The sequence below is a fragment of the Parus major genome, chromosome 10, assembly GCF_001522545.3.
Source record: "Parus major isolate Abel chromosome 10, Parus_major1.1, whole genome shotgun sequence".
NCBI classification, from domain to species: Eukaryota; Metazoa; Chordata; class Aves; order Passeriformes; family Paridae; genus Parus; species Parus major.
In genome coordinates, this window is record NC_031779.1 from 7,290,937 (window position 1) to 7,316,430 (window position 25,494).

The 25,494-nt window shown below is 37.3% G+C and overlaps 2 protein-coding genes across 4 annotated transcripts; both read left to right on the forward strand.

Annotated features, from left to right (window-relative positions):
* Window positions 1-6: 6 nt before the first annotated feature.
* PYGO1 (pygopus family PHD finger 1) lies at window positions 7-9,813 on the forward strand. The gene is made up of 3 exons (XM_015639461.1): window positions 7-106; window positions 4,496-4,581; window positions 6,329-9,813. The coding sequence occupies exons 1-3, from the start codon at window positions 58-60 to the stop codon at window positions 7,448-7,450; spliced, it is 1,257 nt and encodes a 418-aa protein (XP_015494947.1). The 5' UTR covers window positions 7-57; the 3' UTR covers window positions 7,451-9,813.
* A 6,421-nt stretch (window positions 9,814-16,234) lies between these two features.
* On the forward strand, window positions 16,235-24,125 carry DNAAF4 (dynein axonemal assembly factor 4). 3 transcript variants are annotated; one of them, XM_015638367.2, is made up of 9 exons: window positions 16,235-16,408; window positions 16,974-17,121; window positions 17,481-17,614; window positions 18,662-18,902; window positions 19,640-19,785; window positions 20,377-20,486; window positions 21,197-21,350; window positions 22,410-22,515; window positions 23,578-24,125. In XM_015638367.2, the coding sequence occupies exons 1-9, from the start codon at window positions 16,286-16,288 to the stop codon at window positions 23,685-23,687; spliced, it is 1,272 nt and encodes a 423-aa protein (XP_015493853.1). In that variant the 5' UTR covers window positions 16,235-16,285; the 3' UTR covers window positions 23,688-24,125. The 3 variants fall into 3 exon arrangements, with proteins under 3 accessions (XP_015493853.1, XP_018863416.1, XP_015493854.1); XM_019007871.2 differs by lacking the exon at window positions 23,578-24,125 and adding an exon at window positions 23,229-23,561; XM_015638368.3 differs by lacking the exon at window positions 16,235-16,408 and adding an exon at window positions 16,448-16,637.
* The last annotated feature ends 1,369 nt before the right edge of the window (window positions 24,126-25,494 follow it).

The following is a 25,494-nucleotide window of genomic DNA, read 5'->3' on the forward strand; positions in this document are numbered from 1 at the left end:
GCAGCATCAAAGAGCCCCGATTCTTGCCGCCCTGGGAGCCATGCGCTGCTGTCTGTAATGTCAGCGGAACAGGAGAAGGACCCCATCGCGCTGAAGAGATCCCGAGGTACGGCGGGGGTTGGGCCGGGCCCGGGGGCGGCCGCCGCTGGGGCCTGGCTCCCGTGCGGAGCGCTGGCCGAGGCGCGGGATGCGCGCACCGCCGCTGCCCGCCGGGCTCTCCTCGCCGCGCGGCGCAGCGCGGGCCGGGCCGCCCCCGCCGCGGTCCCTCCCTGCGGCTGCGGCGGGGCCGGCGGTGCGGGGGCCGCTCGAAGTTTGGTCGGTGGGGCCCGGCCGGGCCCCGTGGGCTCCCGCAGCCTGCGGGCCTTGAAAAGCAGCCCCGGGGCTCGCTGTGCGCGCAGGTGTGCCCCGCGGGGGAGGGCGGCGTGCGGTCCTGTCTCTTGTGTGTCTGGGGATGTGCAGCACATTAGTATGCAGCGAGCATACTGCTGGTGCAAGGGAATACGGCGGCAGTGCCACATGTCCGAGTTCGTGCTGATGCAGAGCCCATAAATTACACTTGAGTGTAAGCTCTTCTGCTCCCAGTCTTGGCTCCTGTGCTTAGTCTAGTTGGGGTTTTTCTCTCCCTTTTTGGGGGGAAAAGAAGAAATAGCATAATATTATTCTTTACTAATAGCACTGGTGTATGGCTCTGGTGAGGTTTGAGTAAGCGTTTCTTTGAGAGGTGTAGTGAGAAGGGCAAAAATGCAGTGTCTCCTCTGACTTCGGCAGTGCAGCTGACTTTAATGGCAGTGGCACATCAGCCTGCGTAGAGATAGTTGAGTCCTGATAGTCCTTAGGCACAGACGTGCCTTTCTGAATGAAATAACCAAAGGTAGCAGGATGTGAGTTGAGTGAAAATCGTGGCAAAATTATAAGATTTGCAATTTAGTGCTTCTCATTTTCTTGCTTCCAGTTTTGACCCTGGAATTCTATTGTTCTTGATCTTTTAAGCTTTTTTTCTGCTTGGATAAGTGGGAAAAGGTGTGGATTCCACGGTGCATATTGTCATTGATTTACAGTTTGCTTTTCTAAAACTGTTATAGTAACAGCTGGATTGCAAGCTTGAAAATGGGAGAATGAAAACACACAGCAGTGTTACAAAGGGGACTGGGATTCATTAGGCTCCTCCAGTCTCAAGCCCTGATTCTGCAAATATTTAAGCATATACGGTTTCACATGCCAGAGTTACCCACCAAGTTCCACCCGATTACAGCTTAATATCAAAATTGTTTACAGTCTCAGGGCCACAGAATAGGCTCACCAAATCTGGTTGAAATTAGACTATTTTTAGTTTTCTGTCTATAATGAAAAGTTTATTCAGTCATTTATGTTTCTTGGGAAAATATTCTTACTGAGATAAAGCACTGTTTAAAAAGACTCTGGCATCCATCCTTTAAAAACCTAGACAGAGATTTGTTAGTGAATATGAAAATATTCCATACTGTATGTGCAGTATGATATGCTAAGTATGGCATCAATTACATGCAAAGTTAAAATCCCTTAATGTGTAAACAAAGCTACAACTTGCAATTCTCCTAACACTGAAAATGTCCATCTTAGGTATGCATGAAGTAAAAGAGAATATGAGGCTTATCTCTTCTCTTTTGCCCAAGTGTGAATGTCTGAAATTAATTTTATCTGTAGTTTAATAGGGGAATAGTTATCAGATATGTATTTATATCTTTAGATCCATGAGGTAGATGATGTCCCAGTCAAAAGGATTGTATTTTTGCCTGAAAAATTAGTCTCGGACAATGAACAATTTTTCATTAGTGCAGCATTGCAAAATGCTTGGTACACCTCTAATGAAAGTCTGTGTGGTAGGTACTAAAAGTGACTTTGTGGAAAGTTTATTTTGGCTTCATGAAAATGAGCCTTATTCACTCTTTTTTGGAGGTATGCTAGGACTAACATTCTGTTTCCTTTCATGTATAAATTAAATGATTATAGAACCCACAGGGAAAATATAAATTCTTAGGGCTGAATTAAACATTGGCCTCACACAGTGAAAACTGAAAATACAAAAGGTTTGTGCCTTTGCAGACACAGGACTCCCTTCTGTAAACCGAGGCATGTGAATGGCTTTGCTGATGAAAGTAATTCAGGTAGAAATTGATGAGACTTGTCACTAGAATTCTAATGTTCATATGCTTATGCTTATGAAGAATGATATCCCAGAGAGGGAATTTATATGTAGTTTTATGAAATTTTTAAATTCAGCTACTGTAAACTAGCACTTGCGTATGACCCTCAGTATTCTACTTGATCACAAATTTACTGATGTCTGTGCTGCTTGCTGTTGAATTTATTAAATTTGGATATTTGGAATATTTTGCTATCTGGTTAACATCATTTTTGCTTTAAGAGTACAGGGACATGGATAGAAGTGTGATTTATGCAGTCATAAGGATTAGTGTTCACAGTGCAATCTTACACTAAATTTAGTAGAAGCTTGTAGGAATGCTGGAGAAGAAACCCATAGAAAGTGTAGGAACAGTTTTGAGAAAATAGATTATAAAGAAGAGGATTTATAGAGTTGAAATTTAGGGGAAATTTGCCATCATTCTTTGTGTAAAACTTCATGCTGTAATCATTTAGTATCCACAGGTAATGCAGTGGTAATGCTTCATAGCACATGAGTATATGCAGGGTTTTATATTCTAAATCAAGACAAAAAAGGTCTCTTTTTAAAGAGTAATCCCTTTCTCTGATGGTATCTTAGACCACAATATGCTATGAGCAAGTATGAGCTTATTTTGAGAACTTGGTTGTAACATCATGCCCTTGACTTTAAATTCAGACTTAAAATTTGTTAGGTGTTGATCTGGGATATCCATGTATCTTCCTTATATGTAATGAAAAATAAAATCAAATTTCAATAGTGACAGCTAGAGCCAAAAGGAACTTTATAAAACAGGGAGAATTGGTTTCTAACTTGAAGTAGGACTGGTGAATTCCCTGAAACCTCAAAAAAAAAAAAAAAGGAGGCAGGGAGAAAGGAAATGCTAGGAGTGAAGATTTGTCAGGCCTCCTTGGATCAGGAGTATTTAAAATAACTTAGGTATTTTTGTCTGGGTACAGTAGGACTGCTGCTTCCCTGTGAGAAGAGATTTAGTGTTACATTGCTGAATAGTCCTAAAGCTGGTTTACCTGTCTGCTGGGAGCACTTGTCTAACAGAGCAGTGTAATGTCATACGCTGTGCTGCTTTGCATAATACTGTTGTTAATTCACAGTTATCTCCAGGTTGTCTTTGGTAATGAAGACCTGTGTGTTCAGCTGGATGCTTGCATCTTGATGAAGCTTGACTCGTATTCTGAATATCAATTTTAAACAAACAACAGTAAAATTTTTAGGATGGATTGCCTGCTTACTGTTCTGTGCTGTTACTATATATTTATATAACAAATATATATAGCAAATAAGCTATTATCTTAATGGGCCCAGGAAAAAAAGAATTAATATAGTTTCTTAATATAATGATGTTAGTACTTTAACATGTGTTGCTCTTGTATCATCTGAAAATGCTTCTCATACTTCAGCTCAGGGCTTTCTTTGCATTCCAATATTGTGGCAATTTCACTTGAGCCCCAAGAAGACTGACTGACTGGGATAATAATGAGTGTGCTAGATTTATTTTTCATCTCTGGCTAAGGTTTTAAAAATGAAAGCCAAAATTTATACAAATTTGAGAGCTTGTCCCACTGTTGTGAAAGGTGAAAAATCCCAGGTGAAGTACAGATATGTCTTTGTATTTCTCATCGTCAAGTCTGATTGAGCAACCAGTGAAATGAACATTCCTTACTTCTTTTGTGCCAGGACAGCCTTGCTCAGTTATTCTGTGAGGTTTCTCCAGAGGTGGGCCGGTTCACTTATTATTGGCAGGTATCTTTTTGTTTGATCCAGTCTTGCATTTAGTGAAATTTAGATTTGATACACTGGGGATTTGTCTAAACAACATGGCAACTTTTCAGTGGTTTCTGTTCATGGATCTACTACTGTTTGCTTTTCTTTCCTGGTGGACTGTAACACTCTGTTGTGTATTGCTACACTGAGTTTGATAAATGCTGTGTCTATGTGAGTTAAATAAGATGTGAGTCTTAGACTTTGGCTTTTTGCAGTTCTTTTGAAAGTTTTATGATTTATGCAAACCAGAATTACTTCTAACTGGTGACATGAAGATGTTAAGAACCAAGTGACAGATAAAAAAAATAAGCAGAAATGTTTATTTCAATAAGAATGAGCATGAGGGGGACGTCAAAGTGGTAGTAGACAGAGGTGTAGGAGGGATGTTAGCTTCCCTCCAGATGTGTGCTCCTTTGGCACTTGCAACATAAGGCACCAGAGTCAATGCAAGTTCAGTATTTGTAACAGATATCTGAGGCTATGGTAGTTACAGGCAAACTTACAATACAGTCTGCAAGAAAATTAATGCACTGTTGCATTAACATCTTGTAGGTGGTGACAGTGGATTGGATGGGTTAGGAGGACCAGGAGTTCAGCTTGGAAGCCCTGATAAGAAAAAGCGCAAAGCAAATACACAGGTAAATTCCCTTTGCTTCTTTTGAATCTTAATAAACAGTGCACTCAAATGTTGTTTGCTGGTATGACTATCTCATTGTTCAGAATATCAGTTTGTTGTCACAAATAGCAGCTACATACCAAATATTTCAGTTTTACTTTGAAGTTGTAATCTTCCTAAATAGTAGTTTTTTGTGATGAAGTTTTTTTAATCTGTGTAAGTTGCCAAAGACATTTAAAGAAAGGAGCACAGTGAGACTGCAACAACTTGTATTTTTACCACAGGGATTTGATTCTGTGACAGACTTGTCTTAATGACTTTGTAGCCATTGGTAGAAATCTGTACAGCCGGAGTAGTTGCCATGAGACTACTTCTCTCCTTACTTTCATTCCTGTATCTGTAGGTTTGTGGGCTAATGCATCAGTGCAGTTTGCTAATGCTTTCACCAAACTCTTGGCATACTCCCCAGGTGATTTTCAAGCAAAAGCTAAGGCAGGTACAGCTCCTTTCCAGTGAATTGCTGCAATGTGACATTTCTAGGCAGTTTTTCTTTCCAGAAAAGAAAGCCTCAATACAAAATATCTCAAGCAATTGGATATCTATAGTGCTGAGTTTTCCTTTGTGTGTTCAGTCAGCTTTGAGTGAGTGTATCTGTTAATTTGGTACTGCCCAGCGGGCAGTACCTTTATTTACGTAGGTGAAACAATCACCTTCTGTTAGGCCTATGCAGAGTCCATTGAGATGTGGATCTGTTTTCTTCATTTTTGTTTTGTTTTAAAGTAGTCATGCTGAAATCTTCTCTGAGAAATATTCAGTTACTTTGCAAGGTTTCACACCTCTTTCTTGGTGGAGTTTCCTTGTGTTCTGGTGGTAATAACTATAGAGGACATGCAGATTAGCTTGTGTTCCTTCTGATGAGGTTTAACTTTGCACTGCAGCAATTTTTTTAAAAAAAATGAATTTTCACTATTAGTTTATTAGTGCTTAGGAGGAAGTGCTTTCTGTGACCACAGTAAGTGAGGGTGAACCCAGTAGATGTTCCCTACAGGCTAGTCTAGAATGAATTTGAATTGTATGACTGCACTGGTGACATTTAAACAGACTCTGCCCTCCACTGAACACTTGATTATGCTCTGTAACCAGAACATAATCCTCGTGTTTCATACCTACTGACTATGCTTTGCAGACTGCCCACAATCACTGAATGCTCTGTTTGGTATAGAAATGTATAGCATGGAATAGTCCACAGACTATAGAAAATATCAATCTGCTGACTCCTATATTCTAAATGCCTTTTTTTAGGGTTATAGTGCCATTAGGTTTGTATATCCTCATAGAAGTGGGGTGTCTTAAGAGATGTATATTCAGTAACATGAACCCAAAATGAAATTAAGGAAATGGTTCAAATCTGCTCTTCAACATTTGGAAATACTTTGTGTATGTGTTTGTGACAGTTGAATTTCTGTATTGTTCCTTGTCTTTTGTAAAAGATTATGAAATAGAAATCATATATCAAATAGTATTTTGAATTGCAAACTTTTTAAAACACTGAGACTACTATAAATCACCACATTATTTGGAGCCCAAGCTCCTCTCCTGCCTCTGTACTGAAATTTCAGACAGCCTGGCAGGGTACAGTGGATGAATTTTACACAACAGCTGAACAGTTCTTTCAGCAGTTATATTGCTAATCCAGAGCCTTTGTGGTTGGTGTGTCTTGCAGGGAAATACTAAAACTAATTAAAATGTTGTATTTAAAATGTTTATAGGGGTCATCATTTCCTCCTCCATCTGAATATGCTCCACCACCGAACCCAAGTTCTGACCACCTTGTAGCTGCAAATCCATTTGATGACAACTATAATACTGTGTCTTATAAACCACTTCCTTCAGGAAATCCATATTTTAGTAATCCTGGTTATCCTGGCTTTGGAGGCTATAACACTTTCAGAATGCCACCTCACATGCTGCCCAGAGTGTCCTCACCATATGGTGGTTCTTACTCCCTCAGAAATCAGCCACATCCTCTTCCCCAAAACCCTGTTGGCATGGGTTTTAGCCGACCCCACTCTTTCAGCTTTGGTCCGCATGATAATCCAGGTTTTGGGAATCAACCGCCATATAGCAGTGGTCAGATGAATCAAAATGTCAATATGCCTGCTCAACATTTCAGGCCAAATCCTGGGGAGAACTTTGGCCATTCAGGTCAGATACCTCACCCTGATGTGCCAACTAACTTTGGTCCTGGAAACAATCCAAATTTTCCAAATTCTCAGCTAGAATCAAACCATTCTTTTGTTCCTCCACCAAACACGTACAACCAGACAAAATCATCAGCACAAAAGCAAGACTTTAGTCAAGGTGCAAGCAAAGCATCCAGCCAGAACACTGCTGCTCATCAGCATCATCATAGGACAGAGGACGTTGTGAGTCAAGGTAACAGTGAACTGAAAAACGTTACTCGAAACAATGTGGTAAATCAGGACAACAGCCATTCTAACAGTGCTGATAACACCAATGCTGGCCACTCAAATGGGACTCAGAGCAAGTCCCGCCAGCCTCGAGGTACTGCTGAAGGGTGCAACTCTGAAAAGAGCAGCAAAACACCCCTCCATCCCAGTCGGCATGGACACTCGTCCTCTGAACCCGTCTACCCATGTGGAATTTGTACACATGAAGTCAATGATGACCAGGATGCCATCCTGTGTGAAGCCTCTTGTCAAAAATGGTTCCATCGGATCTGTACAGGCATGACAGAGTCAGCCTATGGCCTTCTCACGGCAGAGGCATCGGCAGTGTGGGGCTGTGACACTTGCATGGCAGACAAGGATGTGCAGTTAATGCGCACGAGAGAGACTGCAGGACCACCTGCACTGAACACAGAGGGCTGACAGCCTGAGTGGGTGCTAGTGGAGCAAATACTTGCTATGAAAATTCGGTTACAAATTGGGTACTTCACTTTCTGCAGACAATCAGTTGTGTTTGATTGCTGTCATCTTTTTTTCCCTAATCTGTTTTCATTCATAAACTTCCATCTCAGCTTTTGTACTCTTAGTTTTATGTGTGCAAATGTTTTACAAGATGGAATATTTTTTGTTTCTGATTAAACTGTAACTGACAATTGATCGGAAGTAGGATGGCATTGACAATATTATTGAAGGAAAAAATGTGCCTGTGTGAATAGCCCTAATTTGCTAGTGTGTATTAATGTGTTAACTAACGCTAGCATTTAGTGCTTGGTTTTAATGGTACTATATTTGCAAGTACTCATTACTTTGTTTTTTTCTTTTGGCGTGAATGTCTGTTATTGATGTTCTTGATAGCCTTTCTTTGAATATAGTAGAGATGACATGGAGGAATGTGCAGTACTAATAGTTGTTATTTTAGGGTAAATACAGAGAATTTTGTATATGCTTTTTCCTATTTTTGAAGCAAAGCATTAATGTGCTATTCGAAAATCATGAATTCATGCTTAGTAACATAATGAAAGCCACTAACTATTACATATTTCTGTTTCCTTGAAAAGGCAATAATCTCTTGACTTCTCAGCAATTACTTGCTGAAGGCTCTTTATAGGTCTTGCATTATTTGGAAATTGTTGTGAAATGGGATTAAATTGGAAAAAGAACATATTGAGTTTATGAAGTCTACTGCTTTAAATCTAGAGAATGCCAAAACTAAGGTTACACATGTAACCTTAATTCATTTATCTCGAGGACATACCTTGGGATACAGTCTTTGCATCTGTCACGGTTGTGCAGTCACGCACCTCTCTCTCATTCTTTCTCACTGATGGTTCCAGTCTCCTGCCTCAGTGCTGCCTGAGAATTGTGGATGAAATAGTGCACGGAAAATCCTGCCCAGTTTCTAAGGCTGGCAGCTCCAGCCTGCTCAGTCACCCTGAGCTTACACAGTCCACTTGGCATGAAGGAGGGAGCAAGGCAATGGAGTGTGCTCTGCACAGGCTCTGAATTGCATGATAATTTGGCTAGCAAAGTTTTGAAACTAAATTCCCACCACTGCCTATGGCCAGAGGGGGTGGGAAATCTAAGGTGAGGAAAGAAAATACAGCTGTCATATCAGGTGAGTTTAGTTCACATCAGAACTAAGTAGTCAGAACTTTATCTCCTTTGATAAACCTGATATCCTGCTAACAAATATGAATGGCACTAGAGCTTCATATGTGATGCTAAGAAATTCTATTTTAATAAGGGTGATTTGATCTTATTCTTGATCTTAAAAATAACTCCCCCTTTTTTTTAAATGTTGGGAAGCATCCAGCCTTGAACACTTCAGCCTTAGCAGTGTGATGAAGTTGCATGTGCAATTGAAAAAGTTTATTTTGAGAGAAATGTTTTGAATTAATAAAAGGAGGCACTGTGATAACAGATTCTGCTTGGAATATGTACCACTGTGCTGGAAGCAGTCTATAAACAGCAATTAAATCATATGTCAAGCTTACAGGTACTAGTCATGGTAATGACTTTTAATGTGATAAATTTTTCAGATCTGTGATGATGAGTAATATAGGAGTTTATAGAGAATACAGTAATCTAATAAAGAGGTAGTTTTTATGGTAAGCCATGCTAATGAGTGAAAGTAAGGCCTGTTTGATAGTTCACTATTGTGTTTGATTTTAAATGGGCTCTACTGTGTACATTCCTGGAAGATACTGTGCAAATCTACACAATTTGTTTTATTTCAAAAGTGAAAAGTTTTGCTGTATAAGTGCAGTATTACCCTACCTTTTGTTTTGGTTTCTTTTTTTTGTTTGTTTTTTGTTTGTTTTGTTGTTGTTTGTTTGTTTTTGGCTTGCCTCTCATCAGGAAAAAGAAAATAATGTCTAAAGTCTGACATATTTCGTATCTTTAAAATTTTCCTGTATGGGGATATAAAGTGTAAGATAGATCCAGAGCTTCTGTTTTCATCACTGGTTGCTTTAATTTAGTACATAAACTAGACTTAATCGTGTGTTTTTTAGAGGTGTGATTTTAAAATCACCAACAAAAAGCCAAACAAGCAACAACCTCTGTTAGAGAGATTTATTCTTCAGTAGTTTTCCTAATGACTGACAGACTGTTTGAATTTGCTTTTGGTATCTGAAGTAGTAATTAAACCAAACCTTGTTTAGATAGATTTGTTCCTCTGGGAATCAGTTTAATCTCTGCAACAATTAGCACTGTGAACATAATGGAGCTGGTTCACACCTACAATAATGTAAATGAAATAAAAATTTTGCTCAGTGAAAATTCAACCAAGACTCCGGTGATGATACTGTTATCTTTCCCACTCCCACACCCCATGCCTCTTATGAGAGGATTTTGGGGCATTTGTTCTCAGAAGTCCAATTCATGTTTTAACATTTTGGAGCAGACATTGTATTTAAAATAGCCATGAATTTCTTAATCTTTTCCTCAACCCAACATGAAGTTAGGCAACTATTTTCTAGATTAGCTGTTGTTGGGACATTAGTCTTGAAACATAATGTTCTTAAGGACTTAAAATCAACTGGAATATAATTTTATAAGGCCTTAAATTGTGTATTTGTGAAACTTACTCTAACAATTTCTTTTACATTTTTCTAACCTGGTATTAAATTTGGTTTGTAACCCAGTATATTTTCTGCATTTATTAACCTGTAAGTTCAAGTCATTAGCAAATGTCAATGATAGCAAATAAAAACAAATGAACAACCAGCCTCACACTTGTTAGCACACTGATCTGAGAGACAGGACTGACAAGGATCACCAGAAGTCATCCAGCCAATATGCTTGCCCTGCCGATATGCTCTTGGCATACTTGAACTCTTTCTCTAGAGAGCAGTTATATTTTGGTTTTCTCTGCATGTGTTGAATAAGTAGTAGTTCAAGTATGCACAGGAAAAACAGCAATCATGTTTAATTAGTAAGGTACTAGGAAAATGTCAGCTGATTAGCACTAGAATTTAGTTCTAGAATGATGGGTGGGAGGGAGGGAGGGAGGGTTGACTAGAATAGGTGAGGTTTTTTGTAATACATGAAGCAATTTGTATTGAACTCTCATGTGCTTCTTTCATTACTGGTGGTTTAGACTGTACTGGTGCTGCACACCAAAAATATTGCAAAGATTTTGTAAATCTTGCAAACCTTAACATTTTTCTGGGAAATGCCTGTGTCATTTTTAAATAGTTTCTGGTCATGATCAGAAATGCAGCCTTATATTGCTCCCAAATATTTTTTTCCTCCCCAGGCTGAAATAAACAGGTATAAATTAGATTCTGCTGTCCTTAATACTTTTTTGCTAATGACCAATTTTAAATGAGATAACATGTAAGTGACAGTGCTGGATACAGACTAGAGGGCAGGTAGCAAAAATCCTGTTTCTTCCTGTTTTCCTCATTCCTTCTACACCTTGAAACTAGCACGTTAACTGTTTGTGCCTGTATCTTCAGAAAGAAAATGGGACTGATGCTTACTTCCAAAGGTTCTTTAGAGGCCTAGTTATTGTTTGAGATCTTCAGATGAAATAAGCTAGAGAAAAGTAATGAAGCTTGCTCTACTTAAAACAAAAATATAATTTTGGGGGCTGCTCAAAGAAGATTATACTTTGTGACCTCTGAAGTTTTTAATCTAAGAACTGGTTTTGTAATCACATTTTTCAGGCTTAATTTCAAGCATGTGAGAATTAATGAAGTCAGTGAAACTGCATGCACACAGTCAAGAATGTTTTAAAGTGTTTGCAGTTTGGGGCCTGTGATATTTGCAAGTAAAATGCTTTTATGGTTTGAGATTTTTACAAAATCAGTGGTGTTAAAATGTAGCACCTTTTTAACATTTGTCTTTATTCCAACTTAATACAGTAACACATCTGCATTAAATATATCCCTTACATTTTATAAATAAACATTGCCTGTCAGTAGAAGTATTGGTGTAACATTTCTAAAAAAGGAAGTCATGCTTCTTATCATGTTGTATGTGACTTAAATGAATGTTTCATATTAAAACTAATCTTTCCTTATGTACTGCTTAAATATACCTGTTTTGGGATATCAGTTCAGTACTTTTTATACAATCTTGAATGTGTTCCACATTGGTGACATGTATTTTTGCAACAACTTTTTTGTTTTGATTTTAAATTAGAGCATGTCTGATGTAATACATGCATTAGTGCTGTGGTGTATGACAAAGTTAATGTATGTAATTCAAATTGGAAAAAGTTTCCAGACTTTGTCCAACATTAACCCTGTGGCCAGGGATTAAATTACTATGTAATACAAATTATTTCATACCATGATGTGTTTTAAGCTACTCTATGAAGTATGTGAAGCATTATTGTTTATGGATTGGTAGCTGGTGAGGTATCTTGCATAGAATGATGTGTGATAGATGGTAGCAATTCATGATAACTAAAACTGAGTACCTTTCAGAACACACAGCACTGATATGCGTTATCATCTTGTTGCCATTTCTTAATATGAATTTCTTAATATTTTCCACTGGTAAACAGGTGAACATTTAGTAATCAGCTCTTGGGTGTGAAAATTCTATTCTAACACTCTTTACTTGTTTAACAAAACATGTAATGTTTTTTGTTTGTTTAGAGGGCATATAATTTTTTTGTCTATTGGATGTGATTAGATATATGCAGGAGGATGTAGAACTGGATGTATTTTAAAGTTATTCTGCAGTTACTAAGTTTTGGCAGAAGCTTTCTATATTAGAATAGACTCTTCCCTAAAATTGGAAACTAAGTGTACTTAGCAGAACTCTTTAAGGCAATATAACTATCCTACACTACATCTTGTGTTATGCACATTTCACTTCTTTATGTGGAAGTGATAACTTCTGCTTTATATAGAAGTCATTTTAGTGGCCTAGTGCTGTGTGTCATCAATTCTGGAGTAATTAGTTCTGAGTGGTGTTCACACCCTCAGAGGTGCTGCCTGTAGCTTGAAGTTTTCAGTGTCACCCTTTGTCTCCTGGTTTAGAAATGGCTTAGCCCAGCACCATAGGGAATAACTATTTCTGCATTGTTTTCCATACATAATTTTCCTTTTCATGTTCAAAGAAACTGTCTCAAAATAATTTTTTGATCCAGCCCCACCTTTTTTTTTACTTGGAGATTTGTGCACTGTATTTCAGGAATTGCTGTACTGGAGACATTTTGGGATTGGAGTTATGAGAGTCGTCTGTTCCTGGACACTCATCTTTTCCCCTACAGAACTATCTAAATCTGAGCTTCCATGTAATTTAAGGAGGGCAAGCTCTTAATATATTATTTTTTCTTTTTGTTTTTCTTTTTCTTTCTTGATAGTTTTTTTTTTTCCTGAAATGTGAAATGATACAAAATTTTTAGTGATTTTTATTTAAAATGTGGTCTTTCCTCCAAGCTTGTGCTTGTGGCCTTTAGAGCAAGCACTGTGGTCTTTAGGGCCTTCTGACTTGGAATTTTTTGTCCACATTCTCCTACTAGAGTTAAAAGTGAGTAGAAAAAGGCAAGTTACCAATCTACTGCCATCCAAACAATGCAAAATATAAGCTGATTAAGATTGTTGACATTTAATTCTTTTTTTGTTAGTAATGATGTGATATTTTTACCTTCTAGAAGAACAAAGAACATATATCAGAATCTGATTCAAGTGTTCTTGGAAAATGTATATGGTAGACTTTGTCCAGCACTGTATGTAACTTCGTTGCTTTCTGTTGTCTGGTTTCAATTTATTTTAAAATAAAGATAATTTTTGTGGGGAAGTTGCCTGTTGACTTTCTGAAGATGGTGTAATGCCTAGAGGGAGTTTTCTAATGTTCTGCTTGTGAGAACACATTTGGATAGGGCGTAATCCTGCAAGAAGCAGCATGAGGTCATATGCATCAGAAAATACAGCTCCTGCCTCTCTTGGAGAGCTTCACTGTTCCATAAAGGTGTTAATCTGCAGTTACTTCAAAGCAGGTGGCAAAAGGTCTTGTGCCTTCAGCCCCATGTCTTTCCTCACAGGATGGGAGGGAAGGCTCGAGCACCATTTGTCCAAATAGATTTTTATTTTTTTTTTAAATAACTTTGTGCACTTGGAAAGTGATTATACTAAGAATTATTTATTCCAGTTTATAAAATTATTACTAAGCTCTTCCTGTTAGTTAAAATGCCAGAACTAACATACTATATCACGACTTTACCGATAATTTTTGAAAGTAACTGATATAGATCCCAAGCTACATATGCAAAAGAGTTTGTTGGAATAAACAGTCTCATAAAATGATTCTGCTTTTCATTAAAAATAGGGAGGGATGAGAGAATTTAGAAAGGATGGGAGGAAAAAAGGTTATTAATTAATTAAAAAAGGTTAATCATAATTAATAATTAAAGCTAAGAAAATGTAAACTATATAAAGGATTTTTTCCCTCCCATATATTAAAACTTCTGAAGTCATTAGAAGTGAAATAACCCCAGACAAGATGTATGTATGTATAGGCAGCTGGAAGGTCCAGAATATTAATAATATTATTAAGGCTTGTCTGGAACATAAATTGCATCCTTCATAGCACAGGAGTTGGGAATTTGGGAATCAGATTTTCAGTGGAAAATTTTCTTCTTTCACTGCCAACTTTTCACTGCAGACTTTTGACTGATCAAGTTAGTGCCAGCAGAAAAACCACTCTGCATGGGTGTCTCTTACTTTGCAAGTGTGTCACAGCGAGAGCACAGCAGCTTGTCCAGGTAAGGCTGTGGAGTGGGTGGGACAGAGGTGGTAGTTCTGCACATGTGTATTGATTCAAAACTGTAAAGGTTGATCCTTGCTGAACAACAACAACACAACAACAACACCTTGCTGAACCCTTTGGTGTCCTTTAGCAGCTAAATCTGCTACTTTGACATAAAAACATGTTAGTGATATTTACTGTGTTGCCTACAAGCTTTACATTGCAGATCTAGGTTTTAAGTAAACAGACATTTTGGTTGATGTATTGGAGATCTTTTGTATAATTTGAGAAGACCAAATACTGGTAACCATAACTGTGTCTTGTCTTGTAAAGCATGTATGCATAATATAGTTCTTCTAGCAGGAATAAATAATAAGCTGCTTCATTTCAGTATATTCTCTGTGAGTAAACTAAAAATGACACCTGGGTGACCCAGGCAGAAGACCTGCACTCAAAACCTCTGACTTACTGTCTGTGGATGAACTCTCCATAACTGAAGGATGCTTTCTGGATGACTACAGCTGGAGTGGTAGGAGATTTTGGGTTACTACATTATAATAATTCTAACTGCTGCTGCTATGTACTTTGAATGTTCTTGAATTCCAGTGCATGCAAGGATTCTTCCAGATGATATTGATGTGGGTGAGTGAGGGTGGAGAATAACCCAGAAATCATATTAGTTATGATGGATTTCTTGCTCTGAAAAAGCTTTAAATCTCTGAGATACCTTTTATATATAGACAGTCTTAAAAGTAATCTCTACTATTTGAATAATGCGGTGTGTTATAGGTGATAGAACATAAAAATTAAATCTTAACATTAAAGTTAAATCTTCAGTGATACACATCAGAAATACTAGCTAATGTGAGCCACATTAAACTCCATTATTCTTGGTCTCATTTTAAAAGAAAGAGGGAAAACTAGACTTTTTGTTTCTGGATTTTTCCTAATAGTTCTAGGTAATTGTATACTATTGAGGAACTTAAACATACCTGAATTTTTGTCCGGCTGTGTTTGGCTCATCTTTCAGTCTGTATTCTCCAGAAGCAGTTGCTTTCAATATATCAGATTTTATTTTGGCAGATACAGTGTTACAGTTTGTTTGAGAAACGTGGAGTGGTAATGTGCAAATTACCTCCTGAGTTTTTGGCAGAGTACAGCAGACAGTATTGCTCAGCAATAGGGTGGCACTGCCTTTATGACCCAGTTATTTTTAGGGGACCTGTGGAAGTTTCAGTGCCAGGATTGCCGGAGTAGGTCAAAGAAGGTGATCTTGCCCTCTGCTGAGCCGTGGTGAGGCCACACTTAGAGTATTGTGGGCAGTTCTGGACTCCTCAGTACAGGAGACATGGAGCTCCTGGAGCAGATCCAGCACAGTTACCAAGTTGTTTCAAGGGTCTGGAGAATCTCTTACAAGAACAGGCTGGGGGTGTTGTGCCTGTTTATCCTCAGGAAGAGGTGACTGGGAGGGGGCCTCAGCAATGTGTGTAAGTCTCTGACGGGAGGTGCCAGAGGATGGAGCCAGGCTGTTCTCAGTGGTTCTGAGCGATCGAACAAAACACAACAGGCAGAAACTGATACTTGGGAAGTTCTACCTGAACTGAGGAAGAGCTTCTGTGTGGGTACAGGCTGCCCAGAGAGGCTGTGGAGTCTTCCTCACTGGAGATATTCCAGAACTATCTGGACACAATCCTATGCTGAGTGCTCTGGGAAGACCCTGCTTGAACAGGGAGGCTGGACCAGATGGACCCACCGTGGTTCCTTCCAACCTGACCCATTCTGTGGTTGTGTGTATCAATTAAATCCATCCTCGGCTTTTGATAGCTTATTGTCAGAAATTCTACACTACCAACAGTTTGTCTCTTTCTAGAAATGTATGTGGACGATATGAGCTGCATTCCTTCCTGCTCTGCTGAGGTGTGAGCGCAGGCAGCGGGAGCCGTGCCCGCGGCCCTCAGGCCCCTCGGGCCTACAGCTCCCGGCGTGCGCCGCGGGGCGGGCGGGGCGGCTGAGGCCGGGCGGCGCCCGGGAGCTCCTCCGGCCGCAGCGATGCCGGTGTGGCTGCGGGAGCACAGCTGGCGCCAGACCCTCTCCGCCGTGTATCTCTCGCTGCCCTTGCGCGGCGCCCGGGCCACCCCCGCCAACATCTTCTGCAGCGAGCAGTACCTGAAGGTGGGCGGCCGCGGCTCGCTCGCCTCACGGGCCTCCTGGCGCGCAGGGCCGCGGCGGCACTCCGTAACCCTGCTCGAAAACACGCGAGCCGTGGCAACACGTCAAAGTTCATAACCCTTTATCTTTTATAATCTCCCCCTGAGTGCTGCAGGCTGTTAAACGCCCGTCCTGCGGCAGATAATGGCTTTACCACTACCCATTCTCTACTAATGCTCTGGCCGCTCAACAGGTGCCAGCTGCCTTTACTCTCATAAATGGACTGAATTTATACATTTGCTTATACTGTGAATAATAATCCTAAATTTAAAATCCACTGCTTCTATTGAAGTGCTGAAGAACCGAATTTTTCAATTTCATTTGAAATTGAAAATTGCGAAGACCCACCTTCCTTAACAGAAGGAAGCATCTTCTCTGGGCTTTTACAAACCTCCACAGTGGTTACAAAGCAAATTATTTCTGTCAATAGTGTCTGTTTCTTGAGGTTTACTGTATGCTTGTGCTATGTTTTGAATATGTAAGAGCTAATTTAAAATAGTAAATATTAGTGCAAATTATATTTTTGTAGGTAAGCATCCCTCCCTTTCTATTTGAAGCCATTTTATATGCTCCTATTGATGACACAAATAGCACAGCAAAGATTGGAAATGGAAACATTTTCTTCACTTTGTATAAAAAAGAACCTGCCATGTGGGATTCCCTAACTCTAGCAAATGGTAAGTTCTCTACTCTAAAACTTTGATTATGTGTAAAGAACCCATACTGTGAAACTGCTGCTGGTAGATATCTGCGTAGTTTGATATTGTTGTACACTAGTAAAAATAGAAAGTAAGGGCAAACAAAGAACATCCTGGTTTTAGCATGTATCAAACAAAACAAAATTTCTTGTCAAACTTTTTGTGTGTAAGCAAATCTCAATTTTTTTTTTTAGAAGTGGGCTTGGTAGACTCTGGTTTGTCGAATTGTAACCATGTTGCATTTTGCCAAAGTAGCAGAAGAAATCGTGTTTTTATTAACATGGTACATACCAGTAGAACTCCAGGCCTAAATTACTATAATAGTTTATTTTTTTAAGCTGACAAGGAGAAGCTACAAGATCTGAGAGAGAATGCTGTTCTAAAAGCCCATGAAAAGGCAAAAGAGGAGACAGAAGCAAAAAAAATTACAAAACAGGAAAACAAAAAATATGCTTTGGAGGCCACAATGAAGGTAGGTTTGGAAAGAGCTTTACAAGACATACATGTAAACACCTACCAACTAATCTGGCAGATGCTTTGCTAAAAGTACCTTAAAAATATGAAAAGTACTGATTTTTATTATAGTGGTGGTGAACCTTGTTATTTCTTTGTATTTAAAACATATTTATTATCAAATTCAGAAATATAACAGAAAAAGTGCTTAGCTGTTGCCATTTTCTGGGAATAATACTAATGAAAGTTTTTGGTGACAAGCTCAGATTTTTGTCTGTTGAAAGGAAAGTACAGTCATGTGGCAAAACTACTTTTTTGTGGCCTTTGCAGATGTTTAGTCCTTTAGCACTGTGAAAAATAATGACTTAAAAATTTTCACTTATTCTTTGTTGTATTTTATATCAGACTTGCTTTTTTTTTCTTTTGTGTGTTTGTGTCTTTGTTATTCGGATTTTTATGTATATTTTAAGATATGTTCTTAAAATTCTTTTGTATATAAAAAGTCTGGTCACTTCACTTGTGTTCAAAGGATTTTTTTTTTTTTGAGCATGCAATGAAATTTTAAGATCTCATATGCAATATGGACCAAAAAGAACTACAGCTAGTGACTTTCTTAGTAGCAATGCTGTACGTCTTCTAAATATGTAATAATCTCTAAGAGAAGAGGAGAAATAAAGAACAGTGTATTCAGATCATCACATATATTTTACATTTCTGTATTCTCCATAGATCTACATTGGAACAAGGCTAGAATTTTCACTGTTTAAAAGTAAATTTACTTTAAAAAAAATAAAAAAAGGTAAAGTTTATTTCTGAATGTTTCTGGATTGTACTTTAGGGTTGTTAGTAAAATAGTTAAAAGATGAAACCTCTAAAAGCTAATCAGAAATCTTTAGTCTCACAGTAATTTTTAAGCATCTTAATTAACTCTGCTTGTATGGTCACATTATTGGTTATGCTATGCTTGGGATATGAAACTGGGAAAATAATGGTAGCTTTAACTTAGTCAAGTCAGTATTATCAGATGTTATGTGTCTTATAGGGTTTTTTTTTGTTGTTCAAATAGCTAGAGGAAGCAGAAAGAAAAAGAATTGAAGATCTGAAAGAAAAGGAGAGGCAGAAGATTGCTAGAGAGTTGGAGTTATGGAAAAACCAACAAAAAGATGGTGATAAATACAAGAGCATGCAAATAAAGGGAGCATTACATCAAGAAATAGAGCCATTAAAACAGAGAAAAAATGAAAAAATGAACAAAACTCAGATTCCTAACGAAGGAACTTCTAAGACCAGACTCAAATCCACAAAAGGTTGTAGCATTGAACTGTACTTTATAATTCTTTAAAGTGTGGGTATAACTTTATTCCTAGATGTTTATAATTCACCATTTATCTTTGTCTTCACCATACCTAACCAGTTCTTTTACCTCACAGTTATTTTTAAAATTGTTATTTTCAGGCAATTTATTGAGCTAAAGCACATGAGTTCTTAGCTCTTGTTGAAGTCTTTGGGAATACAAGGGTGGATTTTGTTCTAAGCTTTAGAAAAGTAAATGAGAAGGCCTTTCTGGCAGTGTAATGCAGACTTCCTGGGGGTGGATTTCTGTTACCCAAAGTTACCTAACTGTTGGATTTCACAGAAATATTCAGTCTCCTTTTGCACTCTCTGTCTTGTGTCTTGGCTCCATGGAGAGCCAATTCAGGCAAATAAACCAACAGAAGAATTTAATTTTTTTGTTTGTTTGATTCAATAGGTTAGTTTTAGCTCTTATTGTTGGCCTGTCACAGAATCATACAAACAACAAAGAGAGGTGTAAGAGGAGTTTATTTGTGACAGATGCTGTATAATTCCATTTATTTGTTTGCTGCATCAGGAAGAAAAACTATTTGAACCTTCACTTCAAAAGAACAAGTCTAAACTTTTCTCAAGCGATTAGAGGTTTAATTATAATGTGACACATTTCTAAGTCAGGTGTACTTTGGACTTAGGTAGAAAACCAGCAAAATCTCTTGCTTAATTTTTCACTTCCATTGCTCTCTTTTCATAGGTGATGGTTCCTGTAGTATATTTTCACAGAATTTAAAGGAAGAACTGTTACCAGCTCCCCGAGCTGCTGCTACAATTAAAGTCAACTTTACACCACGAGTTTTTCCCACAGCTCTGCGAGAATCTCGTGTTGCAGAAGAGGAGGAGGTAAGGTGGGGAATTACTTATTGTGTATTCAGTCAATACAAAAATAGTGTCTCTGCCAAGGAACGTTACCTGTGCAATATCCTTATCTTCCAAGGAAGCCAGTCTTATTTGAATTTAGATATAAAGAAACAATTTTATATAAAAATTATTTTCACCATATGATTGTGCAGATTGATAAATAACATGTTCCTTTTTGGGAGGGGGAGAAAAGGCAGCAGTATTAATTTAATTCCTTGAAGTACAAAATTTGAAATGTCCTATCTCTTATATTTAAGTTCTTTCAGTTCTGTCTTAAAAGAAGTTCACAGCTCTTTTGAGCTTGATTCAATGAACATGAAGTAATTTTGAAAGATCAAAACAGACAAGTAAACAAAAATGTATTAGGGATGTGGTAACCTGACTTCTCATGGTAATAAAATCTTTGGGGAAACAAGTTTTTCATATTGGAGACTATCAAATAGTCTCCTCTGTCTGAAATATGTGTTCAATAGAATTCTTCTTATAAGTATGAATGAAGAGATGAACACAAAATCCTTTTTTGGATTTGAATTTTTTCTTCAGAAATAATACTAGCACATTTTGTATTTACAGTGGCTACATAAACAAGCAGAAGCTCGAAGAATAATAAATTCTGATTTATCTGAGCTGGAAGATTTAAAAGAAGAGGAGAAGAATCCAGATTGGTTAAAGGATAAAGGAAAGTAAGTTACATTCCACTTGAAGATGTATTAAAATTAATTAGTTTTACCGTGTTTGCCTAGTGTTCAGTTTTGGTATAGTCTATTTATTCTAGATGGAATTGGTGAATGTCTAGAGTAGTCATGGTAGTTGTACTAGAGATTTTATTGACAGCTGATGGGGTTAGAATCTGATAAATCATGAGATGCAATTGTTGAAACTTATAATGAACAAAATCATTTTAAACACATTATGCATATTCTTCTTTGAAAAAAGTTGTGGCAGTGCACTATTATATCTAAGTGGATTTAATTTCATTTGTACTTTTTTAGTGAGAGGTTAAACATCTGTGTAAAATAAACTTTAGGAACTTGATACAAATATTGGTTTATTTATATAGCTGTGTTATACAGAAAGCTTTGATTAGGCAGTCATAATCAGATATACAAAGCTTTCAAAATTAGTTCTGGGTCTACATAAATATGTTCACTCTTACAATTCTTCATTGCTTGTAAGCAGTGACTACTTTTGTATCTCTAAGCTGTCTATTGCCAGCATCAAGGTGCACTGAACTTCAGCCAGGTAGTTCTCAGAAAAGGCTATAAAGGGGAATTTCAAAGAAAAAGATGCTAAAACATCAAATTTTTTAAAATAAGTTAACAGTAAGTAGGTGTTTATTTTGTATTTATCCACTTCTTTAAAGTGTGTGTTTCATTTTTTGTTTAATACTTAGCAAAATGTTTGCAATGGGAGACTACCTTGGGGCTGTAAATGCATATAACCTTGCAGTGAAGCTGAACAATAAACTTCCCGTGCTGTACCTGAACCGTGCTGCTTGCCACCTTAAACTGAGAAATTTACACAAAGCTATCGAAGATTCCTCTAAGGTATAAAAGTCCAGGAGCTCAGGCTGTCATCTTATGCATTATTGTGATTTGTTACTGTGATGTTTCTGTTTCAAGCAGATCTGTAAATACATACTATTAAATGTAATAATATTATAATCTATATAATTTAAATATATATATCAATTTATAATCTCAATTGTAAATGTAAATACATATTAGTACAATTCAAAGTTTTAAAATTCAATATTGATATAATGAAGCCGTAGTGAAATATTAAAATTTGATAGTGATTAATGAACTTTCAGAAATTTAAAACAAAACAACAATAAAATAAACCCTAAACCAGGCTTCCACACATTTGTGACAAATGCCTATATATTGGTCAGTATGTTTCTTTACAGATAAAAATATTGTAGCAATATATACACTTGAAAAAACCCACAACTTGGAGGAGTAAAAAACAAAACAAAAACTATACTCATACCTTTTCTGTTATATAGCAGTGAGCTTCATTTGGTTGGCAGGAAAAAAACAAAGTGGTGGTGATGAGCAGGATACCTTAAAAAACATTTTTAAAGAAGGGCTGTGTTGTCCTCATGTTTTAGCAGCAAATGGCACCTGAATAATGTGGGAAAAGTTTTCCAATAATTATTATTTTTTTGAACTAATAAGTACTTGAGTCTTGAAACTTGGGGGGTTTTGGTCTTGTTTTTAATAGTAACTAGTACTAAAATACATGTGCTTTTTTAGTGCTACCTTTTTTTTTTCTTTGATAGCATGATAGGTTATATGATGTATGAAAACAGAACACATTATTTGACTGTATTAAACATTTAACATGGTATTTTTCAGTTTTCAGCCATGGCAATGTGACTGTACTTGCCAAACTGGGGTAATGGATACATTAATGATCTTAATGACTAGACTCACAAGCCATTTATAGTTAAATTTGAATAGCTATTTTATATTTCTGTTTGAATAGTTATTATGTCACTGTATAATAATAGTAATTAGGTAAGAGAAATGTTTGCAAATTAGAAAAAGCCGAAATTATGGAAAATCTACTTATAAATACTTTGGGTGTTCTCATTTGTAAAGGCACTGGAACTGTTGACACCACCTGTTCCTGATAATAAGAACGCTCGAGTGAAAGCCCATGTGAGACGAGGAACAGCGTTTTGTCAGCTGGAATTATACACTGAAGGTGAGGCCTTGGTTTTATGAAAACATGCACAGGAATTTATAATGACATGCAAGTAACTCTGTTTAGCTCAGTGAGGCTCCTCACACCTGAAAGTTTTCAAGAGTGACTTTGAAGGAGAGATATACAATCTATGTCTATTTGTTATGAACCTTTATGCCACATTCTTTAACATTTTTTTTTTTAATTTACTGGATACTTGAAAAATCTTTACAAGTTAAAAAAATGGATTGCATTCCTAATTTAAGGAGTTTTTCCACTGAAGATATTAAAATAACCTGAAGTATTTCTAAAATACTTGTAAAGTGCTTAGTAACCTCTTTGTAAAATGAGGTAGGAAACTCATATTGATGAGTAAAATGATTCATCAAGTACACGTGATTTGTGTGAAAATACATGAATTTACAGTGTCCCTATTCAGTTCCTCAAGAGTATCAGATTAGTTTTGTAAAGCAAATTTACAAGTGAAAACTGATAATAGAAATGGAAGAATATTCAAAATGTTGATGTTGAAGTACTAAGCTTTGGCCATTGTTTACTTTTTTCTACTTAGACATCACTTGTTTATTCCCTTTCAGCTTCATTTGCACTTTGAAACTTTATAAAAAAGACTAATGTTGGCAAGATTTTACTTCCTGTACTCATGATCTTTTTTTTTTTCCCCACAAGATCTAGCTTTCACAGTTCATGTCGTTTTTGTTCTTATTTTCACACAGGATCATTTCCTCTGTTCTGCAGAACACTTTAGAACAGTCCCCACATGCACACACATGTATATAGATGTATATGTACATGAATGAAGAGGCTCTATTTTCATGTTTCAAACCTTGAAAATGTTTATGTGGTAGAGTGTTTCCACTAAAATGTTTTGTAAAATAAGATAAACAAAATATAAATTTACTGATGGAAGCTAAACTAATGTCATTCTGATGCCATCTTACTTAAGGACAAACCTCAAGATCAATACTTTATGCATATGACTGGGGAGTAGTTATTTCCAGTGAGTTGCTAAAGAGGATGCTCTTGCATTATTGATTGATATTCTTATTAATGTGTCTATATTAGGTCTTCAGGATTATGAAGCAGCTCTCAAGATTGATCCTAGAAATAAAAATATAGAAAAAGATGCTGAGAAGATTCGACATCTAATTCAAGGAACAGTGCACAGTTCTTAATTAAAAAATACATATATATATATAAAAGAAGCTCTTTGATGCCTTTCAGGACATCAGGAGGAGTCTTACTTCTCGTCAGTGTGTTACCTAGACATTTTTCTGCTTCACTCAGAACACTTATGAAACTGGTAGAAGATTGGATATATTATCGGAAAGTATAGTATTCTAAACATGGTTAGATATATTTTATATAATTTTGATACAAAGTTGACATATTTTTGCTTTTTGTTAGCATTCTGTATTACTCTGACAATCTGAAACCCTGGACTTGAAGCAGTTCCTTTTTGTTAAGTGTTCTTTCCAAACTGGGACCATTTCAACTACTTCTTTCAGTAGCAGTTTTAGCAGACTCCTGAATTTTCTGCATCAGTGTCTTTCCTGAATACCATTTATGGCTGATTTCTATATTTATAATAAAGTATTTATCATGCAGATATATATTATGTGCAGATTTTATAGTGTATCAGGGAGAAGGTGGCAGGCATTGTTTCTGTCTATTTTGCTTAGAGCCTTGAGTGCTGAGGTGAGTCAGAAATGTCTGGGGTAGCTGCTGCCCCTGCTTTCTACAGAATCCTGCTGCATTGCACTGGAAGGGTCCAAAAATACTTTTTTGTTGCAGCTGGAAGGAAGGCAGTGCAGCAGTTTGAGTGCCTCAGTTGAGTGTAATGCTATACTTACAGATATCACTGTTTTATTTTTACAATTACTGAGGGGAAGTGAGGGCTAAGGACAAGAGACACTGGCAATGGGACAAAGATACATCTTAGCCATTTTAGCCTTTCAACTAACAGGGAAAAGCATTTCAAATCTGTAACAGTTTGTGGTCAGAGCAAATATTGCTCAAGATGTGTATTGAAATACATGCATGGTGGAGAGTGAGGAACTTAACACTTTGACCATATTTAGTAAACTGTGGACAGTAGTAATTTGACTCATAATGACTATGGAAGATAGTAAAATTTGAGATTATGCATTAGTGATAATCTTGAGTGTAGAAAATGTGTGTGGCAGAAATAGTTAGTATGGTTATATAGTTAGTTAATAATAGGTATTAAAAATATGAATGAGAGTTAGAGTGAGACTGGGTGATTTGATTTAGTTCTGATCTTTTTTTCAAAGATACAGGAATATGAAAACTAGAGCCCTAGAGAAATGTACAAGTGGCTGTGCTTCCTTGCCCACATTCACATGCATGTATTTTTATTTTATTTTTAATTTTTTTTTTTTCCTCTGTAGGGAGTGAGTTATATGACAAGTACTTCTTGGTCTGTTTATGGAAAGTGTTCTAGTGCTGTATTGATGAGCCTGACGTAAAACTTCTCTGAGTAAGGTACCTCCCTCCTCAGTGCTCCTGAGCAAGCCAGTTACAACCTGCTGCTCTTCAGAGGTGCAGTGAAGGCTTTTTCCTTTGTTTCTCAGTCATGCAAGATGTGAGGCTGACACTACCTTAGATATAACTTGAGTAAGACATTGACTTTATTAATGAGGTCTGTTGTCATGTCCCTTTTATTTTTGTTCCAGTATCAGAGAACTGTTGGGGTCTAAACTTCTGTGATTTTGGATCTGCTCTGTTCCTACAGTTCCTGTTGATGAGATGTGGTCTAGGAGCGTGGCTGGGAGTTAAGAACTGCCATATCCCCAGTCCAAATGGCTCTTGGGACAATTTCTCCTGAAGCAGCAGGGCCCGTGCTTTGAGGAGACTTTCCAAAAGAATTAATTCTCAGTCATCAGAGTTTTTCCACCCAAGGCTAGAAGAATCAAAGATTTGTTGTCCATATGCGACACCTTTGTTTGTTTTGTTTTTTGG